The sequence below is a fragment of the Amia ocellicauda genome, chromosome 23 (genome assembly GCF_036373705.1).
Source record: "Amia ocellicauda isolate fAmiCal2 chromosome 23, fAmiCal2.hap1, whole genome shotgun sequence".
NCBI lineage: Eukaryota > Metazoa > Chordata > Actinopteri > Amiiformes > Amiidae > Amia > Amia ocellicauda.
The window spans coordinates 13,338,974-13,353,423 of record NC_089872.1 but is presented as its reverse complement, the minus strand read 5'-3'; the positions used below and the strand labels follow the sequence as shown (position 1 = coordinate 13,353,423).

General features: G+C 38.2%; 1 protein-coding gene across 3 annotated transcripts in view; it reads right to left on the bottom strand.

Moving 5' to 3' along the window:
* The window catches only part of usp34 (ubiquitin specific peptidase 34), a 44,990-nt gene extending 31,102 nt beyond the window's left edge, over positions 1-13,888 (bottom strand). For all 3 annotated transcript variants that reach the window (XM_066697048.1, XM_066697049.1, XM_066697050.1), the window contains exons 1-8: positions 13,346-13,888; positions 4,409-4,496; positions 3,646-4,063; positions 2,763-2,813; positions 1,599-1,748; positions 1,435-1,502; positions 595-787; positions 173-234 (exon numbers count right to left, since the gene is read on the bottom strand). In XM_066697048.1, coding sequence (XP_066553145.1) covers positions 173-234; positions 595-787; positions 1,435-1,502; positions 1,599-1,748; positions 2,763-2,813; positions 3,646-4,063; positions 4,409-4,496; positions 13,346-13,388 — 1,073 coding nt within the window. In that variant the 5' untranslated portion in view covers positions 13,389-13,888. The remainder of the gene's footprint in view (positions 1-172; positions 235-594; positions 788-1,434; positions 1,503-1,598; positions 1,749-2,762; positions 2,814-3,645; positions 4,064-4,408; positions 4,497-13,345) is intronic.
* Between the last annotated feature and the right edge of the window lie 562 nt (positions 13,889-14,450).

The window sequence follows — 14,450 nt, the reverse complement described above, 5'->3', positions numbered from 1 at the left end:
AAAAGCCTTTAGCTACGCCGGCATATCTTTAATTTCATGAATTATAAACTTAGTTGTCAACGACTCATTTCAAAACTAATATTTTATGTATAAATAACACTCATAAAGACATGCTATAGTACACACACTTTAAACATAAAAATAAAAAATAAAAAAAGCATACGAAACTTACGTTTCAGTGTCAGACACCAAGGATTCATTATTACAAACATCATTAAACGTGTGAAGCTGATTCTGAAAAGAATAAAAGCAGAAGGAGAAATAAAAACGTAAGGTTTTCTAATAATTGCCAAATCCTGACATACAAACTTTAGAATGAGACAAAATGGTACAAAAGGTGCACGGACTGGGATTAAGATTAATTAACATGAAAGTTATTGAAAGAGAAGGAAATAGTACATTTAATCATTACATCAAGATATCCAACAGATAAAATCATCATCTCAAACCTTCACAAAAAAAAGGGAAAAAACTGGAAGACATAAGTATGTTAAGTCTTGATCTAGGTGGACCCTGGCAAATAAATTCATTAAATGAGTTGACCTTATACAGCACAATATACACTTTCATGTATGTAGTAAGAAATTGACTCACTGTTATTTGGCTCAGACCTGCCAAACGCATCGTTAGAGTTGGAGACATAAAGTACTTGAAAGCAAGATCCAGGCTTTCTTTGTCAAAACACAAAGCCGTGTCCAAAGGCTCCTTCACTGTACTCCACATTAAATCTGCCATGTTGCGAGCCGCACTCTGCCGTAACTCCTGATCCGAGAGCTTACATAAATATCTAAAACAAAATCAGAGAAATCTCAGAAAAATTACAGAATTACAGTAGGAAAGGTTTAGGTCACTCTGATTTTAAAGCCATGGACAAACGACAGGACACGTTTCAATAAAAAGACATTGATCAGATCAGTTGCATAGTAAAGTTTCTCAAGATACAGTAGAAATGGTGTAATACCTATGGCATACAAGTTAGAGCAATGCCTAGAAGGAAATGTTTATAAAAAAAAACACAGCATACCACCATTTCTGTAACGTTGACCTTTTGGAGCATTCGAGCACTTCCCTATATCATGTACTTGTTAAAGAATGTTTAACTGTAAAAAACATTCAGTTTCACTTAAGTGAGATTTTACACATTAATTGACCCATTTTTAAAGAACGGCAAGACCACCAAGACCCACAAAACCAGAGCTTATAGATGTGGAGTTCGAGTTCATACAAGGAGAGTGCCGACTGTGTGAGATTATATGAATATGGCAGAAATACTCTGCCCTGATGACTCCTGGCACTCAGCAGAGGAACTCCACAGCAATAGCCTTCACTGAGCTGGGCTTTGCCACCCACACAAGCCACGAACACGGCTCCCTTCACTTCCACACATCATTAGCACACAGATCTGTTCATTGGAAGTAAAATCTAGTTTCTTACCTTATTACATAGGTGCGAAAAGGTATAATGTGCTGCATAACTGCAGGAATATGGAGCCATATTCTGATCTGTTCAATAAAAAAAACCACAGCATTCAGTTTTCATTCTCTGCAAGACAGCGTCATTTTTCAAACTGTTTGAATAAGCAAACCATGGATACTTACATTTGAGACAATAGTAATGAAAGCGTGCGCTATTGGAAAGGGCAGCGTTTCAGGAGTTCCTGATTCAAAGCAATCCTTCATGAGAGAAAGGCCATGTTTCCCGCAAAAGAGGCAAACATAACGAAGCAAGTGCAAAGGTACTTCAACATCCTGTTTGAAAGATGCATATAAAAAGAAATATATATAAATCACAACTGTTTGAAAACTGAATGCTAAACAAAACACAGGAAATTAAAAATATAACTCCCACGAGCAGAGATGCCTGAAGCCTTTTAGGCTGCATTTTAATTCACCAGACCTAGGGGGGGAAAATAATGTTACTTAAACCTGAAATTCTCATGGAAAAATACCTGATTCAGATAACTTCCTGCTAATACATAAAACATTAATGTGAAGAATTTCAGGAATTATAATATAATATTGACTAAAACCCATTAGTTTATTTTTTTTTACATACTTAATTGCTCGGTGATGAACCATTGTGCTGATAAGTTAGCATGGCATCTCCAAAGCTGTACATATGATGCCAGCCTAATTATTCTCTCATTACCAGCTAATTTCTTTCCTTACTGAACAATGCAATCAAAAGCACACCTGATTGATTTCAGGGCTAGCACAGAGAAGCACTCTGCACCAGACATTAGAATGGATCGATTGATCAGTTCCCAGTAATAATTACATGCTTTTTGAAGCTTTCCCATCTGATCCACACCTGTCATCAGATCTATTTATGAAGTTTCAGATGGAAAGGGACATTGTTAAAGCCGTTACCCACATGTATATCACTACTATCCTGAATGTTTATGGTTAAACAACCTGCCACAAAGCAAACCAAGTGTTGAAAAGAACTAAATGTTTTTTTTCTTTTCGTTGTCTGCAAAGCAAAGGACTATTAACACCAGAAGACAGAACCTATTTTGTAATCAGTTCTGACATGTGGATCTCGATGGTTCTTGAACGAGAGACTGGAGATCCCTATGGACCAAACCACCAAATAATCCAAAACTTTCATAGGCCTCTGAACCATGTAATATCAATTTTAATAATCTAACTTTCAGATTTCCCATTTTAGTTCTCTGTCTCTATTTTGTTGTAAAATGCCCAAGCCAAAAACCTAACATCAGTAAAAACCATGTACTAAAGGTAAATTAAATCGGTACTTACATTCATATCACAAAACGATCCTAGTATATTGCTTTCTTGAGCTGAAATATCCTGCAAATTAAAACAAAAATAAGATTAGGTTTGACCATGTATCATTTGTATATTTCTAATTTGTACACTGACAAGACCTCAGATGGGAAAATTATGTCTGAAAACTAATATCTCAAATATTTAGAGACACAAGATAGTCTTATTCAAAGAGGAAGGCACCACAATATGCCCAATTTAGGCCCATCAGAACATGTAATTTATAAACAAAACAATATGTAAGGAACTAGGAGTCACCAGGAATTATAAAAATTGCTCAGTATGTAAGTGGTTCTTAACATCTGTTTTGCTGCCAGCACTTAAATTCTGCCTTGTAATCTTAGGAGCTGGCACAGAACACAAGGAATTACCTTTAAGGACTTGATAACTGAAAGTTGAGTAACACTACAAATGTTTTTTATACAAAATACAGTTTATGAAGTTGACTTCTTTGAGTACTTTTTTGGATCAGAATCCATCTTATGAAATGAAATGCAAATGGTAGCTGAAACATGTGTGGAGCTAGACAGCATTCCTGATTACTTTATTACCTTTTGTTTTGTTTCTACTCCCAAAGACTTATCATATTGATTTTAAAAATCTTACAATTTCAAAATGTTCATGAAAAATTACAAAATAGTCCAAGTATCAATAACCAGTGTAACCCAGTGTTATAATCCTATCCTATCCTAATGGCATAACCACTAATCTTTAGCAAGTTGCTTTCGTGATTAATAAATATTGCTCCACCCTACTAATAAAATGAGGAGCGAGACAAAAAGTCTCCTCCCACATTCTCTCTTTCACACTAGAGGGAGAGAGCAGGACCACAAACTGCCGAGTGGTCAAGGCATACCTCTATGGTGGGATGAGTGTTGTGTTTGTAAGCCGTGTACAGAGGGAATTGGATCTGGAAGATCTTGGCCGCGCACAGCAGCAGCTTCTCCCTCTCCTCGGTGCTCCAGGAGCTGAAGGGATCGAGATTCTTGGGGGAACTGTCCTCCGCAGTCTTGGAGCACTCAGGCTTGCTCTCCTCGGGGTCGGGCCCCTGACTCTCCCCATCCTCTTCGTTGGAGTCTCTCTCCACGTTGACCGTCTCATCGCCGCTCTGCTGAGTCCCGCCTGCCCAGTCTGGCTCGGCGCTATTAGTGCAAGTTTTACAAAGCTGGTCCCGGAGGGTCTGGACCTGGTTGATCACCAAGTTTATGACTGCGTAGACCACCTGATTAAAAACCTCAAGGTGCTTGTACTCCTTAAAGCAACAAAGACACTGCCTGTAAAAGAAAGACAGCAGAAGTGACACCAGGCATTTTCTCAGTGACGCACATGCCTTACAAAGACGCACTTGAATATTAGTAAACCTCAAACCTGCGATCTAAATCATCATATTTTGGAAGGGTACAAAAGGATATATAAACAAATGTTTTTCATGAATATGTGCACATTGTCTTCTGAGTTGCCATTTAACATTTAAATGGTAATATAAACTTATGATCTGCTTTCAGTCTACAACCTGTTATTTTCAGGAATTGAATGCCCTTTGCACTCTTAAGTATTATACAGCCTGAAGTGCATTTCAATATATTTAGGAGTAGTGCAAAAGGTGAAGGTTGGCTTACCTTTGGGTCCAAGAATTGATGTAACTAAAAATCCTAAGAGCATACTCCTTTTTCAGTTGTAAGCCATCGGTGCTGTCTGCATCAGATACTACAGAAAATGAAAAGAAGTACAACATTTTTGCTTTGCTGCACATAAATGTGCATTTGCGATATAGCTATAGATGTGCTAAGACACAAACACATAGCCTATATATTTCATGTAAGTGCACATTCAGAGATTTCAAAAGGTTTTTTAAAAGTAAAAACACTATTTTATAAGGGTGGGCTGTAAAAATCCCGTACATATTATATAAAATAACCAATGTAATACAAATCTGAATAAGGCCTACACCAAATCAAAAATTTGAACTACTAGTAAATCACAGTAAGCAATATTATCAAACAAACCAAAGAGATGGATACTAAAAAGTCAACTTTAAAATAATTCCAAATAAATAAAATGATTATGAAGTTAGATTCTTTCATACAATTCCATCGAAATATATTTGGCAGGTTACATTTAGTCATAAAAAATACTGCATACGATTACATTTTCTTTACTACCATTTTGAGAGATTTTCAAATCTTAAGGAGGCTTTCAGTAACTCCAGACTCAGTGTCTCCATTTCACTTCAAAAAAATATTGACTAAAACATTACAAACAGACAAAAGCACATTCCACAAATAAGTAACATGATTATTGCGCAGTAGAACGTATTACATTTTAAAACAATAGCAACTAGGAAGGAAAAATCAAAGCAAGTAATATATTTTCTGTTTTATACACTGTACAGTGAGTGGCTGAAGCCTTCTGATTTCATGCAGTCTAATCACATGTCTGTGAGTGTGATTCAAAATGAATACTTCATGTAGAGAACACTACTTCAGAGAGATATCAGTGCACACAGAAGAACTCCATTCCCCCAAAAAATAAATCAAATATATAATGCAATTAAGATCAAAATCAAACCTTCTCGAATCTCCCCAAATGCATTGCGTCAAAATTAAATTAGTTAGGGATCGCCAATACAACATTTGTACAAATGACATTTTAGGACGGTTATGGGGAATGAGGATTTGTTTTTTGTTTTTAATCAACAGCAACATCAACAACAGCACAGAGCAAGTCGAAATTCTTAAGAATGAAGATTTCGATTCACACCTGGAAACTGAAGATGGTACTCAAGTGAAACTTCAAACAAAGATGCCCCAGTTAATCCGAGCCGCAGCTGCCTTTAAAACGAGCCTTTTAATATCTGTGCAATCAAAGCCAGAAAAGTCTAGGAGGAAAAGCCTACCACATACTGTAACACTCATAGCAGTGTTTAGCATGCTTAGTCTCAGTGGACATGTATAGCCAACAACCCTCCCCCTACAGAAAGATCTTAGAACGACAGACTGTGGTCCCCATGGTGATTTAACCGAGCAGGCTTTTATCAGACCTCTCTCTCTGCCAACACTCAGGATATCAATGTACATTTCATTAAAACTGTACATTGTTTTCATCCCTAACCCCCACCTTTTTGTTTTATAAAGAACACAATGTAGTCATGCAATGGTCAGTTTACACTGACCATTGCACGACCACACTGTGTTCTTTATAAAACAAAAAGGTGTTTCATCAGGGAATCAAGAGTGACTTATTTGATGTATTGACAACGATCATACACACAGTCACACGTGAAGTCGGATATATACAAACAAACATTAACATTCAGGGTTGATCATCAGCTCATTACCGTCAGTTGAAGACTTGCGTATTATCAGAAAGTTTGATACACAGTTCTATTTTCCGACTTCATGTGTGACTGTGTGTATGATCGTTGTCAATACATAAAATATGTCACTCTTGATTGCCTGATGAAAAAGTGAATGAACTAAAATGCTGGGTTTGTAAAGACCGAATTAATCAAATCAAACGTTGCAGTTATTTTCCTCTATGTAGACTAAAACCAAAAGAAAAAGTCCCCGCTGAAATGCAAGAGGCTGTCCATTTACAGCTTTTGGCTATGCATCTTCATAACGATAAGTGACACGGCAATACATCAAACACTGTTCCTCAAACCAGTCATCACATGTTTGACCAAATCAAATCATTCCTTGTTTTTCCTACTTCTTGGGGTTTTGTAATACTAGAACATCAGAAGCTAATTTAACAACTGAACAATTTCCTGATTACTAATATTAAATATTTAATGTTTTTCTTGCTACATGTCCTACTGCATGTGCTACTTGACTTGCCGTTATCCATCCTTATTCGATTACTTTCCATGCAAATTAACAAATGAACCATATGGAAAAGCAGTGTTTCTAAAAACTATTTTGAAAGCTCATTACCAGGACATGTACAATTGAAGCAAATTAGCATCACACTGCTTTCTCACTGGCAAAGCTTCATGGTGCCACAGTGATGCATGCCCCCACATCACACTGCTGTGAGATGTCTATGTTTTTCCCATTAGTCACATCTACAGAAAATAGAGAGACACAGGTAGAACCAATGTATGGGAGACAAGAAACCATTTAAAACACATAGGCTAAGCCTACCATTCCAACTCTGTTAACAGTGCCGCTTGGATGCTGAAATAAATAAACACTCCAAGTATTGCGTTGATACCCAGTTGACACTTCTAACATGAAACTTGTATTACAATTTGTTTGATGCAAGAGCTCTTATAACAACACACAGCCCTGGCTAGCAGATATCAAACCTATGATGAAGTCATTGGAAGACCAGATCCCACAATGCATCTAGATTCTCTCCATATAAATTGTCAAGTGACAAGCTATCAAGACAATCAGACATGATTTTACAGTGTTTTAACTTTGCTGCAAGGATCCGAGTTTAGCAAACTGTACTAGATTCTGGAAAAAGCAGTGTTTAAAGACAGGCGACTGACAGAGCGAGAAGAACCTTTGTTAACTGAAGCTTGTCATAACACACACATAACCAACACTCCTCCTTTCAACATCCGTTAACACATGTGCCAGCTGTGGCTGTTAGTAACAAGTATTTTACATGGAAAACTATTCCTGTCCATTTGGCATTTGAATACATACACAATCAACAGTCTACTTCTTTAAAATGACAACAGGGACAGTCAATTGCAGGTATTTAAGAAATGATTTCAAAGGAGCCCACCAACTGAGCCTAGCCAAGTTAATGTCATTTTAGTTTAGTTATTGTAGCTGTATCTGATGATAAACCAGCCCAAACACAGCAGGTGGGGAGGGGGAGATGATCCCATTGCAAATCCCTGTCGCTGTGCATCACTAGCATATGCAGCCTTAGCAGATTGCAGGTTAAAGGTCAAGTTACCAAAAGCACATGCAAATGCTGCACTCAGCAGGCACTTGCTACTGGCCTCTTCAGATGACAAACCTGATGGATTATTGTTTTCTGCATCACAGAACATTTCACTCCTGCACAGTTTGTAAATTCATCTTTTATCATATATATTTTTATATTTCCTTGTCACAGGCACATTCTAATAAGCAAAGTGATTCTAAAATAAGTCTTGATATACAATTTTCTCTAAAAGCTCTACAAATCATGCATCATGAAAGAGCCACATCCAGCGTATACATGGTCTACTACCCCTGTGGAACACATTTTGCATCTTTATCAGAAAATCACCACATCTCGTTTTCCACTGGCATACTGTCGAGAAGAGAAGTCTGTAATTCTAAGCATGCCTGAGACCTTATCTCTGGGAGCTGGTATAACAAGGAGAACAAAAGAGGAAAAATAACTTTCTCCCTCTGGAGCACAAAACCTTAGATGTACTAGACAGCATTTTGGTGAACACAGGCAAAAATGTCGCCCATGGCACATTGCATTCCAAAGGCCATCCCAGCCGTCTCTGGAAAACACTGGACTGCAAACCCCGTAATGCTTGGAAAAAGTAGCTTTGAAAATGTGTATGAACTGGTTGTATGCATGATCTTATATTCATATCCTATGTAAATTGAGGGATACTTTATATAGGTGAAACAAGTCATTGAAGACCCAGGTGTCAATGATTACAGTCAGCAGTTATAAAAATATGGGGCAGTGACATGAAATTGGGTGAAAGAAAGGCATTACCCTAATAAGACACCCCTTACAGAGAGAAAAAAAGCTATATAGACACATACATAGAAGTCTGATACTCCTCATCAGACATGGATACAATGCTGATAGGTAAGGGTTATACACTGAAGATAGGTACTTGGGTGTGTGTGTCTGTGTGTACACTACAGTCTAAAGAGATATTTATTAAGTGAAATCTGCTATATAAAGTGTAATCTATGAAAGGGGCACCCCTAAACAGGCTGCATACTAACCCCGAGCTGCCTCACTTTACAGGCACACACCACTGCAGTGCTGAGGGGACTTTTTTTGCAAGGTCTTTACTTACAGGTTACAGGTAGTGCGATGCCACTTCTTTTATCAAGGCTTGTCAACAAACTTTCTAAGAACATATTTCACCAACTTTAAAAATAATTTAAAGTCCTGGGTACTTTGGAGCTGAATGTTAAGGCCCTGTTTAAAGTGTCACCTATCAGTTATTTAATTTGTTACTTGTTGATGTCTCATGTATGTATATGCTGTAATGAGTTTCTTTTCAGTGTGTTTTACTTGTCTTCATTTACTATTCAAGAAAGAAACTCTCCCTGAAAGACGTATTAAGCCCCACAGTTGGGAAATGCAGTTGAAAGTGTTGTTCATTCCATTTATTAGCATAATCCATTTGCCAGTCGATTTCTCGCAATTGTCCTTGGTATGCAGTAAAGGAAAAAAGTAGCAGGAAAAAAACGAACTTTTAAATGTCAGTTTCTTAAAGCAGCTTTCAGCACAGTCGATGTCGCTGTAATGCTTTATTAAGTGCAAAGTATAACTGTCGAGCCAGCCATTACTAAAATCCCCCTTTTCAAACGTCCTTACCAAATGTAACGGTTTATTATTTTATCCATGCATGCATTCCTCACCGGTGTGAATCGGTAAATAAATAACATAAAGGACAGGCTTGGGGTCAATTCCAGTTTTTCCATTCCAATTCAGTTTGTAATTCCTGTTTCAATTCAATTCCAATTCCAGTAGAGCCCAATAAGTCACTGGCAAAAATAATTGGAATTGGAAGTTGGAATGGGTCTGAAAAGGGGAATTGGAAATGAAAAAGCAGAACTGACCATAAGCCTGGTAGAGGATCCCATAAAGCATGTGTCATTTAAAGCATGCATGTTTGTGTCAAATTGATTGGTGGTTACATTTAATCTCTTTGATTAGGCCCAGGAACTGGGGTCTGTTTTTCATTTTTTGGCATCTGGACAACTTTTCTTTTTAACATTATTAGACTTTCAACATCCCCCACCCCCCATCTCCACAAGCTTCACAACATAGGAAAGTTCATCATTATTAACAATTTCTGCTATTTGGTTGGTTTGTGCCACAGTCCACTGTTCTACAAGGACAGTACAGATGTGATTCTGAATAGAAACACACGTTCCCACCGATTTAACCATTCATTGTGAAGGTGTGTATGCAAATAGAAAACGATGTGACCCATTTAATAGATGAATGGATACAGATCTGTGCAAAATGGAAAAATGAAATTGCTGTTTTTCAGTGAGTTTACATGATAGTCCATAGGTACACTTGCTCAATATTTTTCTTCCCATGAGCCTTTGAAAGGATGTGCTTTAATTCAGTGAAAAGTAACTAAGGAAGGTATAGCCTTGGTATAGTGACAGGCTTTTAGTGTTTGTAATCAACAGGTACACACATTTACCTGCAGATATACATACGTCAGAATTAAGATACTCAATCATCTAGTTTATCAACATACTTCCAGTGATGTTTCAGTAAGAAGCAGTGTGGAAAACACTGGTACAGTGCCTTATGTGATTATGGCTGAGGTGAAACAAAACCAGTTAGAAATGTTCTTTCAAACAGTGGTTCCCAACCCTGATCCTGGGGACCCCCTGCCCTGGTAGTTTTCATTCCAACCGAGCTCTCAATTACTTCAATGAACCTTAATTGAAGTAACAATCTGCACAGATTTGACTTATTAAATTGTGTAATAAAAGAGTTGCTTCTTGAATAAGATACTGATATAATTCTATATTTAACTTAAACCCCTACAGTTTCAAACAAATAAAGGGCTCTAATTTAGGAAATTATTACTTTAATGAAGGATTCAATTAAGTAATTAAGAGCTCAGATGGAACAAAAGACAGCAAGGTATGGGGTCCCCAGGACCAGGGTTGGTAACCACTGCTTTAAAAGACCATCTAAACAGCACTAGGAGACACTAAGACCATGACTCGCCATTGAAACAACCATTCAAGTAAAATAAGCAGTTTCCCAAAAGAACTATCCTTACTTGTCCCTCATTCACTTCTAATCAGACAATTGCCACAAGTATTTGCTTTTTAAAAGCCACCAGAATAACGTAAAACTAAGGTGATTCTTTACACTGGGAGGTAAGGTGAATACCCCAAATACAAAATAGATTGTGGTGTACAATTCATTGTAATATGCGGTCTCATATGCACAATATTATGGTGTATAACACAGCAAGATATCACATGGCATGTAAAATCCTCTTGTAGCCCTCTTTTCCATTGTTAGATAAACCTGAATGACAACTTTAAAGCTAAATTGGGCTAGATGTAGACAGACTTTCTATTGCCTTGATATTTAGGATATATAGGCTTATATAAGATTTTTTTTCCCCACTCAAACGTTCATTGTCTTTCTATCAGTCAAAATGCTTTTCAAAGCTCATAAACAAAAAGTAAACAAGAAAAGCATACAGAAAGCTGAAGTAACCTACTGTATATTGCCCAATAAAATTATTTTTCATTAAAAAACAAAAGAAATTAAAAACAGTCAATTCCTAATCAATGCAGGCTATGCATGTACACAATGTTGACATCTGTAAACATTATTGAACAAAAGCAGAAGACCATGTTATAATCGTAATCACAAATATGCATGGAAGAGAGAATTAATCAAACTGCAATGTGTCCCCTAAAGCACATATTTTAATTATTATTCTTGAAACACACCAGTAAGTAAATCTAAATCTGCAAATCTAAAAGAATAGATACACAGAAGCCAGCCAAACAATTCAGATTCCTTGTTAATGTACACCTCAGCTTCTGAGATTCAACCAGAATGCCTTAAATAGGAGTATTTTACAGAGCATTAAAAAACAGTCCACCAGTAAAAAGAAAAAAACACTTTAAAAAGATGAATGCTGCATTTCCCGATTCAGATATGACACTAGGTTATTACTCACTGTATGGGAAAATAACACAAAGGTAGTGTTCACATAGAAGCCATTTTACAAACCCTTGCAAAACTATTAACGATACTTTACCATTGCACTTAAACTACACCGGTATACATTTCAAAACGGAATGAAGCTAAACATATAAAACATATTGTACTAAAACAATCATACTTTTACTGGAACCAAATGAAAACTTGATGTATATATGCAAGTAATAACACGAAACACAAAGAAAGTTTCACAAACGTTTATGAAGACGAGACCCGGCAATCCCCCCACAAATACGTGCATGTAACGCTTCAGCATTGTTTACTGCTCGGCGGGGACGAAACAGTTTCAGGTTTTACATTGTAACTTCAGAGGCGATGGGCAGCACTGAGTGCACTATTTAAACTGCAGTCACCGTGCAATAAATAACAATAAGATGGCTGCCCCCTCTCCCTCAGGTCAGCCTGCATTTAAAGCATATTATTCAAAAGCTCATTGTGCGCAATATTTGTACACACGGCGTGCGGCCCTGGGTCTGACGAGCACCGGACTCTTTCGCGGAGACTAAAAAATTAAAAAAGCAAAAGAGCAGCTCACACCCGCACACAGAAAAACAACACAAATATTAACAAATTCACCAACCCCGTGTGTACAACTGAGGTCAGTACCAGCCTGCTTATACAAGTCAACCCACTTCAAGTTGACATGTTGCACTACAACCAGGCCGAGGGCCCTGCTGTCAGAACAGAAACAATCCAATATGTCATCTCACAAAAACACGCCGTGCAATTCAATCTAAACGCCCGTTTCATATCACTGGTATATGTATGCTCATATCCAAATGATATATAATATAGATCAACTGGAATGAGACCGTAACACGAAGTGCCCAACCAAATACAGACATATACATCTGTGTGTGTGTGTGTGTGTGTGTGTGTGTGTTCAAAAACAAGAGAAGGCCTTTAACGACAATCCATGACACCCAAATCAAGGAAATGAACACAAGCAGTTACTGGAGTTGCATCCGAGTGAACATTCAAAATAATCACACGTTTAAAAGCCCAGTTAATTGCAATATGCACGCACACGTATCAATATTGTAATGTGCAATAGTATGCATGTGGAACAGAACAGCTGTGCACATGCAACATGCATATCTTTTACTTTGAATTGCTCGGGTTTCATTTTTTTTCTTTTACTTAAAACACACACACATATATATATATATATATATATATATATATATATATATATATACATACACAACCGGTGATCGTGCAAAGTTTGGATTAGCACCAGCTAAACACCAAGACAAAAAAAAAAAAAAAGCCCAAACAAGATCAAGCTCTTTTACATCAATCACAACAACATGAGGAGGCTGACATTCACGACCAACTTCTGCAGCACAGGAGCCAAGTTCGCCAAGTTATAAACCCTAAATTGGCGATTTCAGAGCATTCAACGATTCCTCATCCAGCTGCTTGTCCTTAGCTAAGTGATTTCCAGGCCTCTCCGTGATACATGGTAGATGTATAAATGCCTGCTTTCTGGAGGCCTAGTAGGAGCTGAACTAGTGGTAAAACCAGAAACTGCAAAAAGTGAAAAATCAAAAAATATATATATATATTTCTACAGCGAAGCAGCAGAGCAATCTGGGTTACACGAAAAGGCTGATTTGTTTACTTACTTTCATTTAAAACCTCCACCAGCTCGGCGCAGTTTTCACACATGGTTCATTAAAAAAAAAGAGAGAGAGAAAAAGAAAAACAGAAAAAAGTGTAGTCAAACCATTGGAAATTGTTGATTGATTGGAGGAGTGTTGGAAGCTGGTTGTTTTGAGAGGAGGAGGAAAAAAAAAAAAAAAAAAAGGCCCGATGGATGAGGAAGGCAGGCGCAGCGAGAGGAGGAGGAGATGGGGGGAGGTGAAGAGATGCAAATGAGACTTGTTTGTAAAGTCCCGACGGCAGCGAGAGAAGTGAGGAGCAATAAGGAAGGGTGAGTCGGAGTCACTTTCCGATCGGAGTAGCACTGGAGGGAGCAGGCACGGCAGCCATTTTGAAAAGGGGGGTGGGGGGGATTCACTCAACATCGACTCTTTCCGTCCCTCTCTGCCTCGGCTGTTTCGGCTCTTTCCGGTCCGCCGGCTGCCTCCCTCTCTCTCTCTCTCTCGCCGGAGAAAAGGGACTGAGTCACTGTCGGGCGGAAGGAAGGGGAAAGCGGAGAGGTGGCAAGATGGCTGCCTAGCAACCCTAAACTGAGAGGCCGAGCGGAGCGGGGCGGCCGGCGGGAGGGAAGGAGGGAGCGACGGAGGCCGCGGAGGGCCACACAGGACGCGTACTTCTCCAATTTGTCCATGAAAGTGGAATCCTTTTTTTTATATATATATATAGATACATTTAATCTTTTTTTTTTGTACTACGACAGTGTCAACACTCATGCAAATAACCGTATTCAGTCCTTAATAAGTGTGGACGTTTTAAAATCAACATGGTGGCTGTAGGCACATAATGCATGGTGCAGGTTCACTGTATTGGCATGTATACACAAAGGTATTTTCATGTTCTGCAATTCAACCCCCACACACAGCCTATACGTAAAAAAAAGAAGCCTTTTACTATGTATTGCATGCATCAGATGGTTTTAAGGACCCCTACTACTCTGCTCAGGAGTGATGCCCACTAAGATATGGATGTAGTCCTACAAGCTGAGGTCAGGACATCTCCGTTGAAGGACTCTCTGATTGTCATGGACAGCCTGGAAGAGATCTCATGTTACAGCATCAGCAGGGCTAC